Source organism: Oncorhynchus mykiss, unplaced genomic scaffold, assembly GCF_013265735.2.
Source record: "Oncorhynchus mykiss isolate Arlee unplaced genomic scaffold, USDA_OmykA_1.1 un_scaffold_177, whole genome shotgun sequence".
NCBI classification, from domain to species: domain Eukaryota; kingdom Metazoa; phylum Chordata; class Actinopteri; order Salmoniformes; family Salmonidae; genus Oncorhynchus; species Oncorhynchus mykiss.
In genome coordinates, this window is record NW_023493671.1 from 875,890 (window position 1) to 898,148 (window position 22,259).

A 22,259-nucleotide genomic window follows, 5' to 3' on the forward strand; every position below is an offset into this window, starting at 1 on the left:
TACTAAACTACACTGTAGCAGTTACAGACCCATACAGCCTCCATCCTACCAAACTACACAGTAGTAGTTACAGATCCACACAGCTATGGAGCCTCCATCCTACTAAACTACACTGTAGCAGTTACAGACCCATACAGCCTCCATCCTACTAAACTACAATGTAGTAGCTACAGATCCATACAGCTATGGAGCCTCCATCCTACTAAACTACACTGTAGCAGTTACAGATCCATACAGCTATGGAGCCTCCATCCTAATAAACTACACTGTAGTAGTTACAGATCCATACAGCCTCCATCCTACTAAACTACACTGTAGTAGTTACAGACCCATACAGCCTCCATCCTACTAAACTACACTGTAGCAGTTACAGATCCATACAGCCTCCATCCTACTAAACTACACTGTAGCAGTTACAGATCCATACAGCCTCCATCCTACTAAACTACACTGTAGCAGTTACAGACCCATACAGCCTCCATCCTACTAAACTACACTGTAGCAGTTACAGATCCATACAGCCTCCATCCTACTAAACTACACTGTAGCAGTTACAGATCCATACAGCCTCCATCCTACTAAACTACACTGTAGCAGTTACAGATCCATACAGCTATGGAGCCTCCATCCTACTAAACTACACTGTAGTAGTTACAGATCCATACAGCCTCCATCCTACTAAACTACACTGTAGTAGTTACAGACCCATACAGCCTCCATCCTACTAAACTACACTGTAGCAGTTACAGATCCATACAGCCTCCATCCTACTAAACTACACTGTAGCAGTTACAGATCCATACAGCCTCCATCCTACTAAACTACACTGTAGTAGTTACAGATCCATACAGCTATGGAGCCTCCATCCTACTAAACTACACTGTAGCAGTTACAGATCCATACAGCCTCCATCCTACTAAACTACACTGTAGTAGTTACAGACCCATACAGCCTCCATCCTACTAAACTACACTGTAGCGGTTACAGATCCATACAGCCTCCATCCTACTAAACTACACTGTAGTAGTTACAGATCCATACAGCCTCCATCCTACTAAACTACACTGTAGCGGTTACAGATCCATACAGCCTCCATCCTACTAAACTACACTGTAGCAGTTACAGATCCATACAGCCTCCATCCTACTAAACTACACTGTAGCAGTTACAGATCCATACAGCTATGGAGCCTCCATCCTACTAAACTACACTGTAGCGGTTACAGATCCATACAGCCTCCATCCTACTAAACTACACTGTAGCAGTTACAGATCCATACAGCCTCCATCCTACTAAACTACACTGTAGTAGTTACAGATCCATACAGCCTCCATCCTACTAAACTACACTGTAGCGGTTACAGATCCATACAGCCTCCATCCTACTAAACTACACTTTAGTAGTTACAGATCCATACAGCGCTTGTTTATGGAAGACGGTTCACCTGTGTTAATTAGCTATCTATCATGCTCTGAACACCTGGTAATAAAGGGGGAAGTGTCGTGGAAGTGTAGATTCCTCGGATTGAGGCCGCCATAGCTGTATACATCTGTGCAGAAACTGTTACAGTATATTTTTTCATTTTGAACGATTCTTTCTTGCTGATGTTTCGAAAAGCCATAAAGCAAGCTATGATTGGCGTTTCTAAATGATTATTGACGTTTCACAACATTGTAAAAAGTCGGGATTGTAGTTGACGTGAAAGAGTCCTGGGCGAAGCTGAGAAGTGTAGGGAGAAGGCAGGATGTCTTCTCGAGTTTGAGAGGTAATGTTACTTCTACTGACTCTTATGTGTAACGGGAACTGAGTAATGATCAAGGCGAAAACCCATCAACTCATACTGCGAACACATGGTGTTAGCCAAAGCCCCAAAACAAATATTACTTTATAGGCTACCCCTGTCTTGGATAACGTGGCTATTCACTATGATCCTGTTGGACGAGTACCTTATATAACACACACACACACACATCTATTATATTCCAACTGGAGTACATCTGTAAATTCAGACAATTCAATGGAGAGAGAGAATTAACTGGCAAACCGTAGGAATTAGAGGTAAAGGAAAAATACAGGACATGATTGACATTGGTTTTCCACTTGCATTTAAAATAGTACGGCTGTCTACCATCTAGCCGACACGGTCAGGGTGCTCAGGTAACCTAAAAGACATAAAAGACAACCGTTCCTTTCTTACCCTTTTTCCTTCCGATTTGTCCACGTGTATATTTTCCAACAGTGTGTTGACCGAAATGCGTTCCTTTACGATCCAACTGCGCTGACTTGAAGCATTTTAAAGTTTCAGAAAGGAGAAGCGGCTCTAAAACGCAGATTCTTCCTGGTCGCCATATCGGCTCGACTGACTGACGGCTAACAAACACTGCGTTACGCAGACTTCCATTGAGTTTATTACAGTCGTAACTGCACTACAACTCAGCTGGTGTCCTTTGTATCAGGCCTCTAGAGTAGGAGCAATAGTACCACATAGTGGCTTCCCATAAGCATGACCATAGTTGGGCCAGTTCAAAGTCAACCACTATAATAGACCCATATCCTATGGGACCAATGGAGTAGAATAGAAGAAGTCCAACTTTATCTAGAGAGACGAGTAAATACAAACACAGCCTCTTCAAACAGTCACAAAAAAATGAGGGTCATGGCCAGTACGGGTATCGAACCCGCGACCTTCGCGTTATTAGCACGACGCTCTAACCAACTGAGCTAACCGGCCAAGTGAACACAGTGGAACACATTTAGTCTTTTATCCGGTAAAAAAACACCCGTTTGCTTTTTATAAACGCTACAATAGCATTATCGGCTCATCTAGATTTCAACGTATTCTCCAAACAGTTACAAAATATCATGATTCTTATCATGTTATGATATCACATGTAGTAAATTGCTCGGTGGAAATGTCGTGAACGGTGTTGTTTGAGCCCTCTGCTCCGTTCCCACGTCGGGCGCGTCCAACGCTCTGCTTAGCGTCGATATGGATCCGCCAGTTGCGACAGCACTGACAAGATGGTGGATAGGACAGGAGGAAAATGAGGAACAAAACACAGCTAATATGTATAGTTGACAGCGTGTAAATGGCCTTTTTGGGATTTTAAGTTAGCCAAAACGATTACAAGATCGGAGCGTTTCATATCTATTGAATTTGGGTTTATGTTTGCGAGACGCAGGACCAAATATGTTGTTTTCTGGCTGCGGGATGAAGGACCCGTCGGATAACGACGTGACAGCCAGTAGTCCGATAGATAATCAGTGATATTAGATCGTGAATGAACTTTACGGTAAAAAAAATAATACATTGAAACCGTTCACTAGTTCGGTCCAGCTTACGTTGTCAGCTAGTTATTTGTTTTCCTGGTTGATTTGTTGTCATTGTGCAGCTATTTGTTTTCCTGGTTGATTTGTTGTCATTGTGCAGCTATTTGTTTTCCTGGTTGATTTGTTGTCATTGTGCAGCTATTTGTTTTCCTGGTTGATTTGTTGTCATTGTGAAGCTATTTGTTTTCCTGGTTGATTTGTTGTCACTGTGCAGCTATTTGTTTTCCTGGTTGATTTGTTGTCATTGTGCAGCTATTTGTTTTCCTGGTTGATTTGTTGTCATTGTGCAGCTATTTGTTTTCCTGGTTGATTTGTTGTCATTGTGCAGCTATTTGTTTTCCTGGTTGATTTGTTGTCATTGTGCAGCTATTTGTTTTCCTGGTTGATTTGTTGTCATTGTGCAGCTATTTGTTTTCCTGGTTGATTTGTTGTCATTGTGAAGCTATTTGTTTTCCTGGTTGATTTGTTGTCATTGTGCAGCTATTTGTTTTCCTGGTTGATTTGTTGTCATTGTGCAGCTAGTCAGGGGTAGATACTAACTAGCTTGCTAATTCCACAAGGTTTTCGTGGCCGAGTCGACATGTTTTAACTTTGTACGGCGCTTGTTGGGGAAGGATTCACAGGACGCATCGATAAGGACGCAAGACGCATTGATAAGGACGCATCGATAAGGAAGCAAGATGCATCGATAAGGACGCTCGACGCCATCCCCCGTCGGACCGACCTGCTGCGTTGTGTATTCTGGGGTTGTAACTAGTGACCAGCTAGTTAGCTGTTATAGCTGGTCAGACTGTCGACAGGTGACATGGCTCACTCTCCGGTTCAGAGTAGCCTGCCAGGGATGCAGGTATGCTGTTTTCACCTCATGTCAAGTAGCTAGTTAAAGTACACCTTACCAAAGTGTTACAGACTGAAGCTAGCCCTCACCTGCTGTCATCTGATGTTAACAATACTAAAGACATGCTCCATAGTGTTACATACTGAAGCTAGCCCTCACCTGCTGTCATCTGATGTTAACAATACTAAAGACATGCTCCATAGTGTTACATACTGAAGCTAGCCCTCACCTGCTGTCATCTGATGTTAATAATACTAAAGACATGCACCATAGTGTTATATACTGAAGCTAGCCCTCACCTGCTGTTAACAATACTAAAGACATGCTCCATAGTGTTATATACTGAAGCTAGCCCTCGCCTGCTGTCACCTGATGTTAACAATACTAAAGACATGCTCCATAGTGTTACATACTGAAGCTAGCCCTCACCTGATGTTAACAATACTAAAGACATGCACCATAGTGTTATATACTGAAGCTAGCCCTCGCCTGCTGTCACCTGATGTTAACAATACTAAAGACATGCTCCATAGTGTTATATACTGAAGCTAGCCCTCACCTGATGTTAACAATACTAAAGACATGCTCCATAGTGTTATATACTGAAGCTAGCCCTCACCTGCTGTCACCTGATGTTAACAATACTAAAGACATGCTCCATAGTGTTATATACTGAAGCTAGCCCTCACCTGATGTTAACAATACTAAAGACATGCTCCATAGTGTTATATACTGAAGCTAGCCCTCACCTGATGTTAACAATACTAAAGACATGCTCCATAGTGTTATATACTGAAGCTAGCCCTCACCTGATGTTAACAATACTAAATACATGCTCCATAGTGTTATATACTGAAGCTAGCCCTCACCTGCTGTCACCTGATGTTAACAATACTAAAGACATGCTCCATAGTGTTATATACTGAAGCTAGCCCTCACCTGATGTTAACAATACTAAAGACATGCACCATAGTGTTATATACTGAAGCTAGCCCTCACCTGCTGTCACCTGATGTTAACAATACTAAAGACATGCTCCATAGTGTTATATACTGAAGCTAGCCCTCACCTGATGTTAACAATACTAAAGACATGCTCCATAGTGTTATATACTGAAGCTAGCCCTCACCTGATGTTAACAATACTAAAGACATGCTCCATAGTGTTATATACTGAAGCTAGCCCTCACCTGCTGTCACCTGATGTTAACAATACTAAAGACATGCTCCATAGTGTTATATACTGAAGCTAGCCCTCACCTGATGTTAACAATACTAAAGACATGCTCCATAGTGTTATATACTGAAGCTAGCCCTCACCTGATGTTAACAATACTAAAGACATGCTCCATAGTGTTATATACTGAAGCTAGCCCTCACCTGCTGTCACCTGATGTTAACAATACTAAAGACATGCTCCATAGTGTTATATACTGAAGCTAGCCCTCACCTGATGTTAACAATACTAAAGACATGCACCATAGTGTTATATACTGAAGCTAGCCCTCACCTGCTGTCACCTGATGTTAACAATACTATGCTCCATAGTGTTATATACTGAAGCTAGCCCTCACCTGCTGTCATCTGATGTTAACAATACTAAAGACATGCTCCATAGTGTTATATACTGAAGCTAGCCCTCACCTGCTGTCACCTGATGTTAACAATACTAAAGACATGCTCCATAGTGTTATATACTGAAGCTAGCCCTCACCTGATGTTAACAATACTAAAGACATGCTCCATAGTGTTATATACTGAAGCTAGCCCTCACCTGATGTTAACAATACTAAAGACATGCTCCATAGTGTTATATACTGAAGCTAGCCCTCACCTGATGTTAACAATACTAAATACATGCTCCATAGTGTTATATACTGAAGCTAGCCCTCACCTGCTGTCACCTGATGTTAACAATACTAAAGACATGCTCCATAGTGTTATATACTGAAGCTAGCCCTCACCTGATGTTAACAATACTAAAGACATGCACCATAGTGTTATATACTGAAGCTAGCCCTCACCTGCTGTCACCTGATGTTAACAATACTAAAGACATGCTCCATAGTGTTATATACTGAAGCTAGCCCTCACCTGATGTTAACAATACTAAAGACATGCTCCATAGTGTTATATACTGAAGCTAGCCCTCACCTGATGTTAACAATACTAAAGACATGCTCCATAGTGTTATATACTGAAGCTAGCCCTCACCTGCTGTCACCTGATGTTAACAATACTAAAGACATGCTCCATAGTGTTATATACTGAAGCTAGCCCTCACCTGATGTTAACAATACTAAAGACATGCTCCATAGTGTTATATACTGAAGCTAGCCCTCACCTGATGTTAACAATACTAAAGACATGCTCCATAGTGTTATATACTGAAGCTAGCCCTCACCTGCTGTCACCTGATGTTAACAATACTAAAGACATGCTCCATAGTGTTATATACTGAAGCTAGCCCTCACCTGATGTTAACAATACTAAAGACATGCACCATAGTGTTATATACTGAAGCTAGCCCTCACCTGCTGTCACCTGATGTTAACAATACTATGCTCCATAGTGTTATATACTGAAGCTAGCCCTCACCTGCTGTCATCTGATGTTAACAATACTAAAGACATGCTCCATAGTGTTATATACTGAAGCTAGCCCTCACCTGATGTTAACAATACTAAAGACATGCACCGTAGTGTTATATACTGAAGCTAGCCCTCACCTGATGTTAACAATACTAAAGACATGCTCCATAGTGTTACATACTGAAGCTAGCCCTCACCTGATGTTAACAATACTAAAGACATGCACCGTAGTGTTATATACTGAAGCTAGCCCTCACCTGATGTTAACAATACTAAAGACATGCTCCATAGTGTTATATACTGAAGCTAGCCCTCACCTGATGTTAACAATACTAAAGACATGCACCGTAGTGTTATATACTGAAGCTAGCCCTCACCTGATGTTAACAATACTAAAGACATGCTCCATAGTGTTATATACTGAAGCTAGCCCTCACCTGATGTTAACAATACTAAAGACATGCACCATAGTGTTATATACTGAAGCTAGCCCTCACCTGATGTTAACAATACTAAAGACATGCACCGTAGTGTTATATACTGAAGCTAGCCCTCACCTGATGTTAACAATACTAAAGACATGCTGCATAGTGTTATATACTGAAGCTAGCCCTCGCCTGCTGTCACCTGATGTTAACAATACTAAAGACATGCTCCATAGTGTTACATACTGAAGCTAGCCCTCACCTGATGTTAACAATACTAAAGACATGCACCATAGTGTTATATACTGAAGCTAGCCCTCGCCTGCTGTCACCTGATGTTAACAATACTAAAGACATGCTCCATAGTGTTATATACTGAAGCTAGCCCTCACCTGATGTTAACAATACTAAAGACATGCTCCATAGTGTTATATACTGAAGCTAGCCCTCACCTGCTGTCACCTGATGTTAACAATACTAAAGACATGCTCCATAGTGTTATATACTGAAGCTAGCCCTCACCTGATGTTAACAATACTAAAGACATGCTCCATAGTGTTATATACTGAAGCTAGCCCTCACCTGATGTTAACAATACTAAAGACATGCTCCATAGTGTTATATACTGAAGCTAGCCCTCACCTGATGTTAACAATACTAAATACATGCTCCATAGTGTTATATACTGAAGCTAGCCCTCACCTGCTGTCACCTGATGTTAACAATACTAAAGACATGCTCCATAGTGTTATATACTGAAGCTAGCCCTCACCTGATGTTAACAATACTAAAGACATGCACCATAGTGTTATATACTGAAGCTAGCCCTCACCTGCTGTCACCTGATGTTAACAATACTAAAGACATGCTCCATAGTGTTATATACTGAAGCTAGCCCTCACCTGATGTTAACAATACTAAAGACATGCTCCATAGTGTTATATACTGAAGCTAGCCCTCACCTGATGTTAACAATACTAAAGACATGCTCCATAGTGTTATATACTGAAGCTAGCCCTCACCTGCTGTCACCTGATGTTAACAATACTAAAGACATGCTCCATAGTGTTATATACTGAAGCTAGCCCTCACCTGATGTTAACAATACTAAAGACATGCTCCATAGTGTTATATACTGAAGCTAGCCCTCACCTGATGTTAACAATACTAAAGACATGCTCCATAGTGTTATATACTGAAGCTAGCCCTCACCTGCTGTCACCTGATGTTAACAATACTAAAGACATGCTCCATAGTGTTATATACTGAAGCTAGCCCTCACCTGATGTTAACAATACTAAAGACATGCACCATAGTGTTATATACTGAAGCTAGCCCTCACCTGCTGTCACCTGATGTTAACAATACTATGCTCCATAGTGTTATATACTGAAGCTAGCCCTCACCTGCTGTCATCTGATGTTAACAATACTAAAGACATGCTCCATAGTGTTATATACTGAAGCTAGCCCTCACCTGATGTTAACAATACTAAAGACATGCACCGTAGTGTTATATACTGAAGCTAGCCCTCACCTGATGTTAACAAAACTAAAGACATGCTCCATAGTGTTACATACTGAAGCTAGCCCTCACCTGATGTTAACAATACTAAAGACATGCACCGTAGTGTTATATACTGAAGCTAGCCCTCACCTGATGTTAACAATACTAAAGACATGCTCCATAGTGTTATATACTGAAGCTAGCCCTCACCTGATGTTAACAATACTAAAGACATGCACCGTAGTGTTATATACTGAAGCTAGCCCTCACCTGATGTTAACAATACTAAAGACATGCTCCATAGTGTTATATACTGAAGCTAGCCCTCACCTGATGTTAACAATACTAAAGACATGCACCATAGTGTTATATACTGAAGCTAGCCCTCACCTGATGTTAACAATACTAAAGACATGCACCGTAGTGTTATATACTGAAGCTAGCCCTCACCTGATGTTAACAATACTAAAGACATGCTCCATAGTGTTATATACTGAAGCTAGCCCTCACCTGATGTTAACAATACTAAAGACATGCTCCATAGTGTTACATACTGAAGCTAGCCCTCACCTGATGTTAACAATACTAAAGCCATGCACCATAGTGTTACATACTGAAGCTAGCCCTCACCTGATGTTAACAATACTAAAGACATGCTCCATAGTGTTACATACTGAAGCTAGCCCTCACCTGCTGTCACCTGATGTTAACAATACTAAAGACATGCTCCATAGTGTTATATACTGAAGCTAGCCCTCACCTGATGTTAACAATACTAAAGACATGCTCCATAGTGTTATATACTGAAGCTAGCCCTCACCTGATGTTAACAATACTAAAGACATGCTCCATAGTGTTACATACTGAAGCTAGCCCTCACCTGCTGTTAACAATACTAAAGACATGCTCCATAGTGTTATATACTGAAGCTAGCCCTCACCTGCTGTCACCTGATGTTAACAATACTAAAGACATGCTCCATAGTGTTATATACTGAAGCTAGCCCTCACCTGCTGTCACCTGATGTTAACAATACTAAACACATGCTCCATAGTGTTATATACTGAAGCTAGCCCTCACCTGATGTTAACAATACTAAAGACATGCTCCATAGTGTTATATACTGAAGCTAGCCCTCACCTGATGTTAACAATACTAAAGACATGCTCCATAGTGTTATATACTGAAGCTAGCCCTCACCTGATGTTAACAATACTAAAGACATGCTCCATAGTGTTATATACTGAAGCTAGCCCTCACCTGATGTTAACAATACTAAAGACATGCTCCATAGTGTTATATACTGAAGCTAGCCCTCACCTGATGTTAACAATACTAAAGACATGCACCATAGTGTTATATACTGAAGCTAGCCCTCACCTGATGTTAACAATACTAAAGACATGCTCCATAGTGTTATATACTGAAGCTAGCCCTCGCCTGATGTTAACAATACTAAAGACATGCTCCATAGTGTTATATACTGAAGCTAGCCCTCGCCTGATGTTAACAATACTAAAGACATGCTCCATAGTGTTACATACTGAAGCTAGCCCTCACCTGATGTTAACAATACTAAAGACATGCTCCATAGTGTTACATACTGAAGCTAGCCCTCACCTGATGTTAACAATACTAAAGACATGCTCCATAGTGTTATATACTGAAGCTAGCCCTCACCTGATGTTAACAATACTAAAGACATGCTCCATAGTGTTATATACTGAAGCTAGCCCTCACCTGATGTCACCTGCTGTTAACAATACTAAAGACATGCTCCATAGTGTTATATACTGAAGCTAGCCCTCACCTGATGTTAACAATACTAAAGACATGCTCCATAGTGTTATATACTGAAGCTAGCCCTCACCTGATGTTAACAATACTAAAGACATGCTCCATAAGCACAGCATGCTGCCGATAGAGAGAGACAGTGAATTCCCTTAGTTCATTCTGCATGTCCAATAATAGGCTAGTACAATATTTAACATTAAATTATCCTAGGAGTCACATTGGGGCTACCCCATACTGATGACTAAAAGGAACAAACATAATTTTGTGACTATAATATTTTTTTAAATGACTCAAATTGACCTAGTATTATGCAATGATGAGCATATGGACACAGTTGATTCAGTCATTCAGTTGATCTTAGGTCCAGCAAAGTTCCAGCACACAAACAGCAGTATTTTGAGAGAGGTTCAATCAACAACTGAGTGTTTCTGCTATGATTAGACTAAAGCAATGGAAAACAGAGGATTCTCTGAGCTAGGCTAAAGACTAAAGCAATGGAAAACAGGATTCTCTGAGCTAGACTAAAGCAATGGAAAACAGGATTCTCTGAGCTAGGCTAAAGACTAAAGCACTGGAAAACAGAGGATTCTCTGAGCTAGGCTAAAGCAATGGAAAACAGAGGATTCTCTGAGCTAGGCTAAAGCAATGGAAAACAGGATTCTCTGAGCTAGGCTAAAGACTAAAGCACTGGAAAACAGAGGATTCTCTGAGCTAGGCTAAAGCAATGGAAAACAGAGGATTCTCTGAGCTAGGCTAAAGCAATGGAAAACAGGATTCTCTGAGCTAGGCTAAAGACTAAAGCACTGGAAAACAGAGGATTCTCTGAGCTAGGCTAAAGACTAAAGCAATGGAAAACAGAGGATTCTCTGAGCTAGGCTAAAGACTAAAGCAATGGAAAACAGAGGATTCTCTGAGCTAGGCTAAAGCAATGGAAAACAGGATTCTCTGAGCTAGGCTAAAGACTAAAGCACTGGAAAACAGGATTCTCTGAGCTAGGCTAAAGCAATGGAAAACAGAGGATCCTCTGAGCTACGCTAAAGCAATGGAAAACAGAGGATAACATTACCCTCCTCCCCCCTCCCTCTCCCCCTCCCTTCTCCTCCCTCTCTCCCTCCTCCCCCCTACCTCCATCTCTCCTCCCCCTCCCCCCTCCCTCTCTCCCTTCTCCTCCTGTAGAACCTGAAGGCAGACCCAGAGGAGCTGTTCACTAAGTTGGAGAGGATCGGTAAAGGCTCGTTTGGTGAGGTGTTTAAAGGAATAGACAACAGGACTCAGAAGGTGGTGGCCATTAAGATCATTGACCTGGAGGAGGCTGAGGATGAGATGGAGGATATTCAGCAGGAGATCACTGTGTTGAGTCAGTGTGACAGCCCCTTCATCACCAAGTACTATGGATCATACCTGAAGGTAGGTCATAGGGTTAGGGGTCAGGGTTAAAGGTTATGGAGCAGGAGAGGTCAGTGTGACAACATCGCCAAGTATTATGTCTCCTATCTCAAAGTGAGCACCACTGTCCCATAAACCCCCCTGTTGTCCCACTGAACCACTGTCCCATAAACCCCCCTGTTGTCCCACTGAACCACTGTCCCATAAACCCCTCTGTTGTCCCACTGTACCTCTATACCACTGTCCCATAAACCCCCCTGTTGTCCCACTGAACCACTGTCCCAGAAACCCGCCTGCTGTCCCACTGAACCACTGTCCCATAAACCCCCCTGTTGTCCCATAAACCCCCCTGGTGTCCCATAAACCCCCCTGGTGTCCCATAAACCCCCCTGTTGTCCCACTATACCTCTATACCACTGTCTCATAAACCCCCCTGTTGTCCCACTGAACCACTGTCCCATAAACCCCCCTGCTGTCCCACTGAACCACTGTCTCGTAAACCCCCCTGTTGTCCCATAAACCCCCTGCTGTCCCATAAACCCCCCTTGGTGTCCCATAAACCCCCCCTGCTGTCCCATAAACCCCCCTGGTGTCCCATAAACCCCCCTGCTGTCCCATAAACCCCCCTGCTGTCCCACTGAACCACTGTCTCGTAAACCCCCCTGTTGTCCCATAAACCCCCTGCTGTCCCATAAACCCCCCTGGTGTCCCATAAACCCCCCTTTTGTCCCATAAACTTCCCCTGCTGTCCCATAAACCCCCCTGTTGAAGGCTTTTCCAGGTTGTTCTCTAAACATACTATACTTCAGCGAAGTGTCCTCTTTTCTGGCCTAGATACTTAACAGTTAGAGCCACTAGATAGAAGAACCGAAGGGAAAGTGCTACTCCCCTGCAGACATCTGGCCCACAGGCTGATATTTAGGACCATCGTCATGTTAGTAGGAAGGGATTTAACATCATTTTAATCTCACTTCCCACTTCTCTCTATTTAATCCCAAATGAAACCAGGATAAAAGACTCCTGACTCCCACCAGACAGAGCTTCTCAGGGCATCAGCACTTATTGCTACAGATTTGGAGGAACCAGCCCCTGTCCTAACAGGGCCTCTGTAACTGGCTTCTCTTGTCTGCTTCAGGAGGCCAAGCTGTGGATCATTATGGAGTATCTAGGGGGAGGCTCGGCATTAGATCTGGTGAGTGATGTTACCAGTAGTCAGACGATATGTGGACGTTGTGTTAGCTAACGGTTGTGTGAGTTTTGCTAGCAAACAGGGGCGGTTGTGTAAGTTGTCCTAGCAAACAGGGGAGGTTGTGTAAATTGTCCTAGCTAACAGGGGTGATTGTGTGAGTTGTCCTAGCTAACAGGGGTGATTGTGTGAGTTGTCCTAGCTAACAGGGGTGATTGTGTGAGTTGTCCTAGCTAACAGGGGAGGGTTGTGTGAGTTGTCCTAGCTAACAGGGGAGGTTGTGTGAGTTGTCCTAGCTAACAGGGGAGGTTGTGTGAGTTGTCCTAGCTAACAGGGGAGGTTGTGTGAGTTGTCCTAGCTAACAGGGGAGGTTGTGTGAGTTGTCCTAGCTAACAGGGGAGGTTGTGTGAGTTGTCCTAGCTAACAGGGGTGATTGTGTGAGTTGTCCTAGCTAACAGGGGAGGTTGTGTGAGTTGTCCTAGCTAACAGGGGAGGTTGTGTGAGATGTGTGAGTTGTGCGAGCTAACAGGGGAGGTTGTGTGAGTTGTGCTAGCTAACAGGGGTGGTTGTGTGAGTTGTCCTAGCTAACAGGGGAGGTTGTGTGAGTTGTCCTAGCTAACAGGGGAGGTTGTGTGAGTTGTCCTAGCTAACAGGGGTGGTTGTGTGAGTTGTCCTAGCTAACAGGGGAGGTTGTGAGTTGTCCTAGCTAACAGGGGTGATTGTGTGAGTTGTCCTAGCTAACAGGGGAGGTTGTGTGAGTTGTCCTACCTAACAGGGGAGGTTGTGTGAGTTGTCCTAGCTAACAGGGGAGGTTGTGTGAGTTGTCCTAGCTAACAGGGGAGGTTGTGTGAGTTGTCCTAGCTAACAGGGGAGGTTGTGTGAGTTGTCCTAGCTAACAGGGGAGGTTGTGTGAGTTGTCCTAGCTAACAGGGGAGGTTGTGTGAGTTGTCCTAGCTAACAGGGGAGGTTGTGTGAGTTGTCCTAGCTAACAGGGGAGGTTGTGAGTTGTCCTAGCTAACAGGGGTGATTGTGTGAGTTGTCCTAGCTAACAGGGGAGGTTGTGTGAGTTGTCCTAGCTAACAGGGGTGATTGTGTAAGTTGTGCTAGCTAACAGGGGAGGTTGTGTGAGATGTGTGAGTTGTGCGAGCTAACAGGGGAGATTGTGTGAGTTGTGCTAGCTAACAGGGGTGGTTGTGTGAGTTGTCCTAGCTAACAGGGGAGGTTGTGTGAGTTGTCCTAGCTAACAGGGGAGGTTGTGTGAGTTGTGCTAGCTAACAGGGGTGATTGTGTGAGTTGTCCTAGCTAACAGGGGAGGTTGTGTGAGTTGTCCTAGCTAACAGGGGAGGTTGTGTGAGATGTGTGAGTTGTGCGAGCTAACAGGGGAGGTTGTGTGAGTTGTGCTAGCTAACAGGGGTGGTTATGTGAGTTGTCCTAGCTAACAGGGGAGGTTGTGTGAGTTGTCCTAGCTAACAGGGGAGGTTGTGTGAGTTGTCCTAGCTAACAGGGGTGATTGTGTGAGTTGTCCTAGCTAACAGGGGAGGTTGTGTGAGTTGTCCTAGCTAACAGGGGTGATTGTGTAAGTTGTGCTAGCTAACAGGGGAGGTTGTGTGAGATGTGTGAGTTGTGCGAGCTAACAGGGGAGGTTGTGTGAGTTGTGCTAGCTAACAGGGGTGGTTGTGTAAGTTGTGCTAGCAAACAGGGGAGGTTGTGTAAGTTGTGCTAGCTAACAGGGGAGGTTGTGTGAGTTGTCCTAGCTAACAGGGGTGGTTGTGTAAGTTGTGCTAGCTAACAGGGGTGGTTGTGTGAGTTGTCCTAGCTAACAGGGGAGGTTGTGTGAGTTGTCCTAGCTAACAGGGGAGGTTGTGTGAGTTGTCCTAGCTAACAGGGGAGGGTTGTGTGAGTTGTCCTAGCTAACAGGGGAGGTTGTGTGAGTTGTCCTAGCTAACAGGGGAGGTTGTGAGTTGTCCTAGCTAACAGGGGTGATTGTGTGAGTGGTCCTAGCTAACAGGGGAGGTTGTGTGAGTTGTCCTAGCTAACAGGGGTGATTGTGTAAGTTGTGCTAGCTAACAGGGGAGGTTGTGTGAGATGTGTGAGTTGTGCGAGCTAACAGGGGAGGTTGTGTGAGTTGTGCTAGCTAACAGGGGTGGTTGTGTGAGTTGTCCTAGCTAACAGGGGAGGTTTTGTGAGTTGTCCTAGCTAACAGGGGAGGTTGTGTGAGTTGTCCTAGCTAACAGGGGTGATTGTGTGAGTTGTCCTAGCTAACAGGGGAGGTTGTGTGAGTTGTCCTAGCTAACAGGGGAGGTTGTGTGAGATGTGTGAGTTGTGCGAGCTAACAGGGGAGGTTGTGTGAGTTGTGCTAGCTAACAAGGGTGGTTGTGTGAGTTGTCCTAGCTAACAGGGGAGGTTGTGTGAGTTGTCCTAGCTAACAGGGGTGGTTGTGTGAGTTGTCCTAGCTAACAGGGGAGGTTGTGAGTTGTCCTAGCTAACAGGGGTGATTGTGTGAGTTGTCCTAGCTAACAGGGGAGGTTGTGTGAGTTGTCCTAGCTAACAGGGGAGGTTGTGTGAGTTGTCCTAGCTAACAGGGGAGGTTGTGTGAGTTGTCCTAGCAAACAGGGGAGGTTGTGTAAGTTGTGCTAGCTAACAGGGGAGGTTGTGTGAGTTGTCCTAGCTAACAGGGGTGGTTGTGTAAGTTGTGCTAGCTAACAGGGGTGGTTGTGTGAGTTGTCCTAGCTAACAGGGGAGGTTGTGTGAGTTGTCCTAGCTAACAGGGGAGGTTGTGTGAGTTGTCCTAGCTAACAGGGGAGGGTTGTGTGAGTTGTCCTAGCTAACAGGGGAGGTTGTGTGAGTTGTCCTAGCTAACAGGGGAGGTTGTGAGTTGTCCTAGCTAACAGGGGTGATTGTGTGAGTGGTCCTAGCTAACAGGGGAGGTTGTGTGAGTTGTCCTAGCTAACAGGGGTGATTGTGTAAGTTGTGCTAGCTAACAGGGGAGGTTGTGTGAGATGTGTGAGTTGTGCGAGCTAACAGGGGAGGTTGTGTGAGTTGTGCTAGCTAACAGGGGTGGTTGTGTGAGTTGTCCTAGCTAACAGGGGAGGTTGTGTGAGTTGTCCTAGCTAACAGGGGAGGTTGTGTGAGTTGTCCTAGCTAACAGGGGTGATTGTGTGAGTTGTCCTAGCTAACAGGGGAGGTTGTGTGAGTTGTCCTAGCTAACAGGGGTGGTTGTGTGAGTTGTCCTAGCTAACAGGGGAGGTTGTGAGTTGTCCTAGCTAACAGGGGTGATTGTGTGAGTTGTCCTAGCTAACAGGGGAGGTTGTGTGAGTTGTCCTAGCTAACAGGGGAGGTTGTGTGAGTTGTCCTAGCTAACAGGGGAGGTTGTGTGAGTTGTCCTAGCAAACAGGGGAGGTTGTGTAAGTTGTGCTAGCTAACAGGGGAGGTTGTGTGAGTTGTCCTAGCTAACAGGGGTGGTTGTGTAAGTTGTGCTAGCTAACAGGGGTGGTTGTGTGAGTTGTCCTAGCTAACAGGGGAGGTTGTGTGAGTTGTCCTAGCTAACAGGGGAGGTTGTGTGAGTTGTCCTAGCTAACAGGGGAGGGTTGTGTGAGTTGTCCTAGCTAACAGGGGAGGTTGTGTGAGTTGTCCTAGCTAACAGGGGAGGTTGTGAGTTGTCCTAGCTAACAGGGGTGATTGTGTGAGTGGTCCTAGCTAACAGGGGAGGTTGTGTGAGTTGTCCTAGCTAACAGGGGTGATTGTGTAAGTTGTGCTAGCTAACAGGGGAGGTTGTGTGAGATGTGTGAGTTGTGCGAGCTAACAGGGGAGGTTGTGTGAGTTGTGCTAGCTAACAGGGGTGGTTGTGTGAGTTGTCCTAGCTAACAGGGGAGGTTGTGTGAGTTGTCCTAGCTAACAGGGGAGGTTGTGTGAGTTGTCCTAGCTAACAGGGGTGATTGTGTGAGTTGTCCTAGCTAACAGGGGAGGTTGTGTGAGTTGTCCTAGCTAACAGAGGAGGTTGTGTGAGATGTGTGAGTTGTGCGAGCTAACAGGGGAGGTTGTGTGAGTTGTGCTAGCTAACAGGGGTGGTTGTGTGAGTTGTCCTAGCTAACAGGGGAGGTTGTGTGAGTTGTCCTAGCTAACAGGGGTGGTTGTGTGAGTTGTCCTAGCTAACAGGGGAGGTTGTGAGTTGTCCTAGCTAACAGGGGTGATTGTGTGAGTTGTCCTAGCTAACAGGGGAGGTTGTGTGAGTTGTCCTAGCTAACAGGGGAGGTTATGTGAGTTGTCCTAGCTAACAGGGGAGGTTGTGTGAGTTGTCCTAGCTAACAGGGGAGGTTGTGTGAGTTGTCCTAGCTAACAGGGGAGGTTGTGTGAGTTGTCCTAGCTAACAGGGGAGGTTGTGTGAGTTGTCCTAGCTAACAGGGGAGGTTGTGTGAGTTGTCCTAGCTAACAGGGGAGGTTGTGTGAGTTGTCCTAGCTAACGGGGGTGGTTGTGTAAGTTGTGCTAGCTAACAGGGGTGGTTGTGTGAGTTGTCCTAGCTAACAGGGGAGGTTGTGTGAGTTGTCCTAGCTAACAGGGGAGGTTGTGTGAGTTGTCCTAGCTAACAGGGGAGGGTTGTGTGAGTTGTCCTAGCTAACAGGGGAGGTTGTGTGAGTTGTCCTAGCTAACAGGGGAGGTTGTGAGTTGTCCTAGCTAACAGGGGTGATTGTGTGAGTGGTCCTAGCTAACAGGGGTGATTGTGTAAGTTGTGCTAGCTAACAGGGGAGGTTGTGTGAGATGTGTGAGTTGTGCGAGCTAACAGGGGAGGTTGTGTGAGTTGTGCTAGCTAACAGGGGTGGTTGTGTGAGTTGTCCTAGCTAACAGGGGAGGTTGTGTGAGTTGTCCTAGCTAACAGGGGAGGTTGTGTGAGTTGTCCTAGCTAACAGGGGTGATTGTGTGAGTTGTCCTAGCTAACAGGGGAGGTTGTGTGAGTTGTCCTAGCTAACAGGGGAGGTTGTGTGAGATGTGTGAGTTGTGCGAGCTAACAGGGGAGGTTGTGTGAGTTGTGCTAGCTAACAGGGGTGGTTGTGTGAGTTGTCCTAGCTAACAGGGGAGGTTGTGTGAGTTGTCCTAGCTAACAGGGGTGGTTGTGTGAGTTGTCCTAGCTAACAGGGGAGGTTGTGAGTTGTCCTAGCTAACAGGGGTGATTGTGTGAGTTGTCCTAGCTAACAGGGGAGGTTGTGTGAGTTGTCCTAGCTAACAGGGGAGGTTGTGTGAGTTGTCCTAGCTAACAGGGGAGGTTGTGTGAGTTGTCCTAGCAAACAGGGGAGGTTGTGTAAGTTGTGCTAGCTAACAGGGGAGGTTGTGTGAGTTGTCCTAGCTAACAGGGGTGGTTGTGTAAGTTGTGCTAGCTAACAGGGGTGGTTGTGTGAGTTGTCCTAGCTAACAGGGGAGGTTGTGTGAGTTGTCCTAGCTAACAGGGGAGGTTGTGTGAGTTGTCCTAGCTAACAGGGGAGGGTTGTGTGAGTTGTCCTAGCTAACAGGGGAGGTTGTGTGAGTTGTCCTAGCTAACAGGGGAGGTTGTGAGTTGTCCTAGCTAACAGGGGTGATTGTGTGAGTGGTCCTAGCTAACAGGGGAGGTTGTGTGAGTTGTCCTAGCTAACAGGGGTGATTGTGTAAGTTGTGCTAGCTAACAGGGGAGGTTGTGTGAGATGTGTGAGTTGTGCGAGCTAACAGGGGAGGTTGTGTGAGTTGTGCTAGCTAACAGGGGTGGTTGTGTGAGTTGTCCTAGCTAACAGGGGAGGTTGTGTGAGTTGTCCTAGCTAACAGGGGAGGTTGTGTGAGTTGTCCTAGCTAACAGGGGTGATTGTGTGAGTTGTCCTAGCTAACAGGGGAGGTTGTGTGAGTTGTCCTAGCTAACAGAGGAGGTTGTGTGAGATGTGTGAGTTGTGCGAGCTAACAGGGGAGGTTGTGTGAGTTGTGCTAGCTAACAGGGGTGGTTGTGTGAGTTGTCCTAGCTAACAGGGGAGGTTGTGTGAGTTGTCCTAGCTAACAGGGGTGGTTGTGTGAGTTGTCCTAGCTAACAGGGGAGGTTGTGAGTTGTCCTAGCTAACAGGGGTGATTGTGTGAGTTGTCCTAGCTAACAGGGGAGGTTGTGTGAGTTGTCCTAGCTAACAGGGGAGGTTGTGTGAGTTGTCCTAGCTAACAGGGGAGGTTGTGTGAGTTGTCCTAGCTAACAGGGGAGGTTGTGTGAGTTGTCCTAGCTAACAGGGGAGGTTGTGTGAGTTGTCCTAGCTAACAGGGGAGGTTGTGTGAGTTGTCCTAGCTAACAGGGGAGGTTGTGAGTTGTCCTAGCTAACAGGGGTGATTGTGTGAGTTGTCCTAGCTAACAGGGGAGGTTGTGTGAGTTGTCCTAGCTAACAGGGGTGATTGTGTAAGTTGTGCTAGCTAACAGGGGAGGTTGTGTGAGATGTGTGAGTTGTGCGAGCTAACAGGGGAGATTGTGTGAGTTGTGCTAGCTAACAGGGGTGGTTGTGTGAGTTGTCCTAGCTAACAGGGGAGGTTGTGTGAGTTGTCCTAGCTAACAGGGGAGGTTGTGTGAGTTGTCCTAGCTAACAGGGGTGATTGTGTGAGTTGTCCTAGCTAACAGGGGAGGTTGTGTGAGTTGTCCTAGCTAACAGGGGAGGTTGTGTGAGATGTGTGAGTTGTGCGAGCTAACAGGGGAGGTTGTGTGAGTTGTGCTAGCTAACAGGGGTGGTTATGTGAGTTGTCCTAGCTAACAGGGGAGGTTGTGTGAGTTGTCCTAGCTAACAGGGGAGGTTGTGTGAGTTGTCCTAGCTAACAGGGGTGATTGTGTGAGTTGTCCTAGCTAACAGGGGAGGTTGTGTGAGTTGTCCTAGCTAACAGGGGTGATTGTGTAAGTTGTGCTAGCTAACAGGGGAGGTTGTGTGAGATGTGTGAGTTGTGCGAGCTAACAGGGGAGGTTGTGTGAGTTGTGCTAGCTAACAGGGGTGGTTGTGTAAGTTGTGCTAGCTAACAGGGGAGGTTGTGTGAGTTGTGCTAGCTAACAGGGGAGGTTGTGTGAGTTGTCCTAGCTAACAGGGGAGGTTGTGTGAGTTGTCCTAGCTAACAGGGGAGGTTGTGTGAGTTGTCCTAGCTAACAGGGGTGATTGTGTGAGTTGTCCTAGCTAACAGGGGAGGTTGTGTGAGTTGTCCTAGCTAACAGGGGTGATTGTGTAAGTTGTGCTAGCTAACAGGGGAGGTTGTGTGAGATGTGTGAGTTGTGCGAGCTAACAGGGGAGGTTGTGTGAGTTGTGCTAGCTAACAGGGGTGGTTGTGTAAGTTGTGCTAGCTAACAGGGGAGGTTGTGTGAGTTGTGCTAGCTAACAGGGGAGGTTGTGTGAGTTGTCCTAGCTAACAGGGGTGATTGTGTAAGTTGTGCTAGCTAACAGGGGAGGTTGTGTGAGTTGTGCTAGCTAACAGGGGTGGTTGTGTAAGTTGTGCTAGCAAACAGGGGAGGTTGTGTAAGTTGTGCTAGCTAACAGGGGAGGTTGTGTGAGTTGTCCTAGCTAACAGGGGTGGTTGTGTAAGTTGTGCTAGCTAACAGGGGTGGTTGTGTGAGTTGTGCTAGCTAACAGGGGAGGTTGTGTAAGTTGTGCTAGCTAACAGGGGTGATTGTGTGAGTTGTGCTAGCTAACAGGGGAGGTTGTGTAAGTTGTGCTAGCTAACAGGGGTGATTGTGTGAGTTGTCCTAGCTAACAGGGGCGGTTGTGTGAGTTGTGCTAGCTAACTGGCGCGGTTGTGTGAGTTGTCCTAGCTAACAGAGGCGGTTGTGTGGTTTTTCCAGTTGGAGCCGGGGTTGCTGGATGAGACTCAGATCGCCACCATCCTCAGAGAGATTCTGAAGGGTCTGGAATACCTCCACTCAGAGAAGAAGATACACAGAGATATCAAAGGTACTAGCTAGCATGGATACCAGTAGGGGCTAACCTAGCTAGCATGGATACCAGTAGGGGCTAACCTAGCTAGCATGGATACCAGTAGGGGCTAACCTAGCTAGCATGGATACCAGTAGGGGCTAACCTAGCTAGCATGGATACTAGTAGGGGCTAACCTATGTCACAGGCCGGCTCATAACCTGTGGCAATGAGGGGACACGAACAGCAGGTATAGGCCAAAAAAGGTTATTTATTATAATACCAGTAGGGGCTAACCTAACTAACAGGGATACTAGTAGGGACTAACCTAACTAACAGGGATACTAGTAGGGGCTAGCAGGGATACTAGTAGGGACTAACCTAACTAACAGGGATACTAGTAGGGGCTAACAGGGATACTAGTAGGGGCTAACAGGGATACTAGTAGGGGCTACTAGTAGGGGCTAACAGGGATACTATTAGGGGCTAACAAGGATACTATTAGGGGCTAACAGGGATACTAGTAGGGACTAACAGGGATACTAGTAGGTACATAGACATCAACAGTACTGACAGGGTTAATGTAGAAGGTACATAGACATCAACAGTACTGACAGGGTTAATGTAGAAGGTACATAGACATCAACAGTACTGACAGTGTTAATGTAGAAGGTACATAGATATCAACAGTACTGACAGGGTTAATGTAGAAGGTACAGGGACATCAACAGTACTGACATGGTTAATGTAGGGGGCATTTTCTATGAAGTTGTCCAGATTAGAATGAGTGACATTAACCCACAACTAGTGACCTCCTCCTCAAGGGGTTTGTCTCTCTTGGTGTAACGTTTAAGGTGTTGGGTTGACAGTCTCTGGACCTGGGTTTGAGTCCTGGTCGGGCCTACCCCTTGGTTCCATTCTGGGTTTGAGTCCTGGTCGGGCCTACCCCTTGGTTCCATTCTGGGTTTGAGTCCTGGTCGGGCCTACCCCTTGGTTCCATTCTGGGTTTGAGTCCTGGTCGGGCCTTCCCCCTAGTTCCATTCTGGGTTTGAGTCCTGGTCGGGCCTTCCCCCTAGTTCCATTCTGGGTTTGAGTCCTGGTCGGGCCTAGCCCCTAGTTCCATTCTGGGTTTGAGTCCTGGTCGGGCCTAGCCCCTAGTTCCATTCTGGGTTTGAGTCCTGGTCGGGCCTACCCCCTAGTTCCATTCTGGGTTTGAGTCCTGGTCGGGCCTTCCCCCTAGTTCCATTCTGGGTTTGAGTCCTGGTCGGGCCTAGCCCCTAGTTCCATTCTGGGTTTGAGTCCTGGTCGGGCCTACCCCCTAGTTCCATT

At 45.7% G+C, this 22,259-nt stretch overlaps 2 protein-coding genes, 1 long non-coding RNA gene and 1 other non-coding gene across 7 annotated transcripts in view; 2 read left to right on the forward strand and 2 right to left on the reverse strand.

Moving 5' to 3' along the window:
• Positions 1-2,547, reverse strand: part of LOC110513522 (FERM, ARHGEF and pleckstrin domain-containing protein 1) — a 113,772-nt gene extending 111,225 nt beyond the window's left edge. The window contains exon 1 of one of the 2 annotated variants that reach the window (XM_036972579.1): positions 2,198-2,542. The gene's annotated coding sequence lies outside the window, so the exon portion shown is untranslated. Of the gene's footprint in view, positions 1-2,197 lie in introns of both variants that reach the window. The other variant, XM_036972580.1, reaches the window with a different exon arrangement.
• A 110-nt stretch (positions 2,548-2,657) lies between these two features.
• Positions 2,658-2,731, reverse strand: trnai-aau. Its single transcript has one exon. It is a non-coding gene; the product is annotated as a tRNA-Ile (tRNA).
• A 102-nt stretch (positions 2,732-2,833) lies between these two features.
• On the forward strand, positions 2,834-21,882 carry LOC118947668 (serine/threonine-protein kinase 24-like). 3 transcript variants are annotated; one of them, XM_036972585.1, is made up of 5 exons: positions 2,834-3,293; positions 3,891-4,177; positions 11,660-11,890; positions 13,005-13,061; positions 20,861-21,882. In XM_036972585.1, the coding sequence occupies exons 2-5, from the start codon at positions 4,136-4,138 to the stop codon at positions 20,978-20,980; spliced, it is 450 nt and encodes a 149-aa protein (XP_036828480.1). In that variant the 5' UTR covers positions 2,834-3,293; positions 3,891-4,135; the 3' UTR covers positions 20,981-21,882. The 3 variants fall into 3 exon arrangements, with proteins under 3 accessions (XP_036828480.1, XP_036828479.1, XP_036828478.1); XM_036972584.1 differs by having other exon boundaries at positions 3,945-4,177; XM_036972583.1 differs by lacking the exon at positions 2,834-3,293 and having other exon boundaries at positions 3,330-4,177.
• LOC118947669 lies at positions 16,946-20,622 on the forward strand. The gene is made up of 3 exons (XR_005041870.1): positions 16,946-17,153; positions 17,802-17,841; positions 20,471-20,622. It is a non-coding gene; the product is annotated as an uncharacterized LOC118947669 (long non-coding RNA).
• Positions 21,883-22,259: the final 377 nt, after the last annotated feature.

What these genes read in the sequence shown, in the direction of transcription:
- LOC118947668 (XM_036972585.1), top strand. Translation starts at nt 4,136, where the DNA reads ATGGCTCACTCTCCGGTTCAGAGTAGCCTGCCAGGGATGCAG. An exon ending in GTAGCCTGCCAGGGATGCAG is followed by an intron (nt 4,178 to 11,659) that starts GTATGCTGTTTT and finishes CTCCTCCTGTAG; the next exon opens with AACCTGAAGGCAGACCCAGA. An exon ending in GAGGCTCGGCATTAGATCTG is followed by an intron (nt 13,062 to 20,860) that starts GTGAGTGATGTT and finishes TGGTTTTTCCAG; the next exon opens with TTGGAGCCGGGGTTGCTGGA.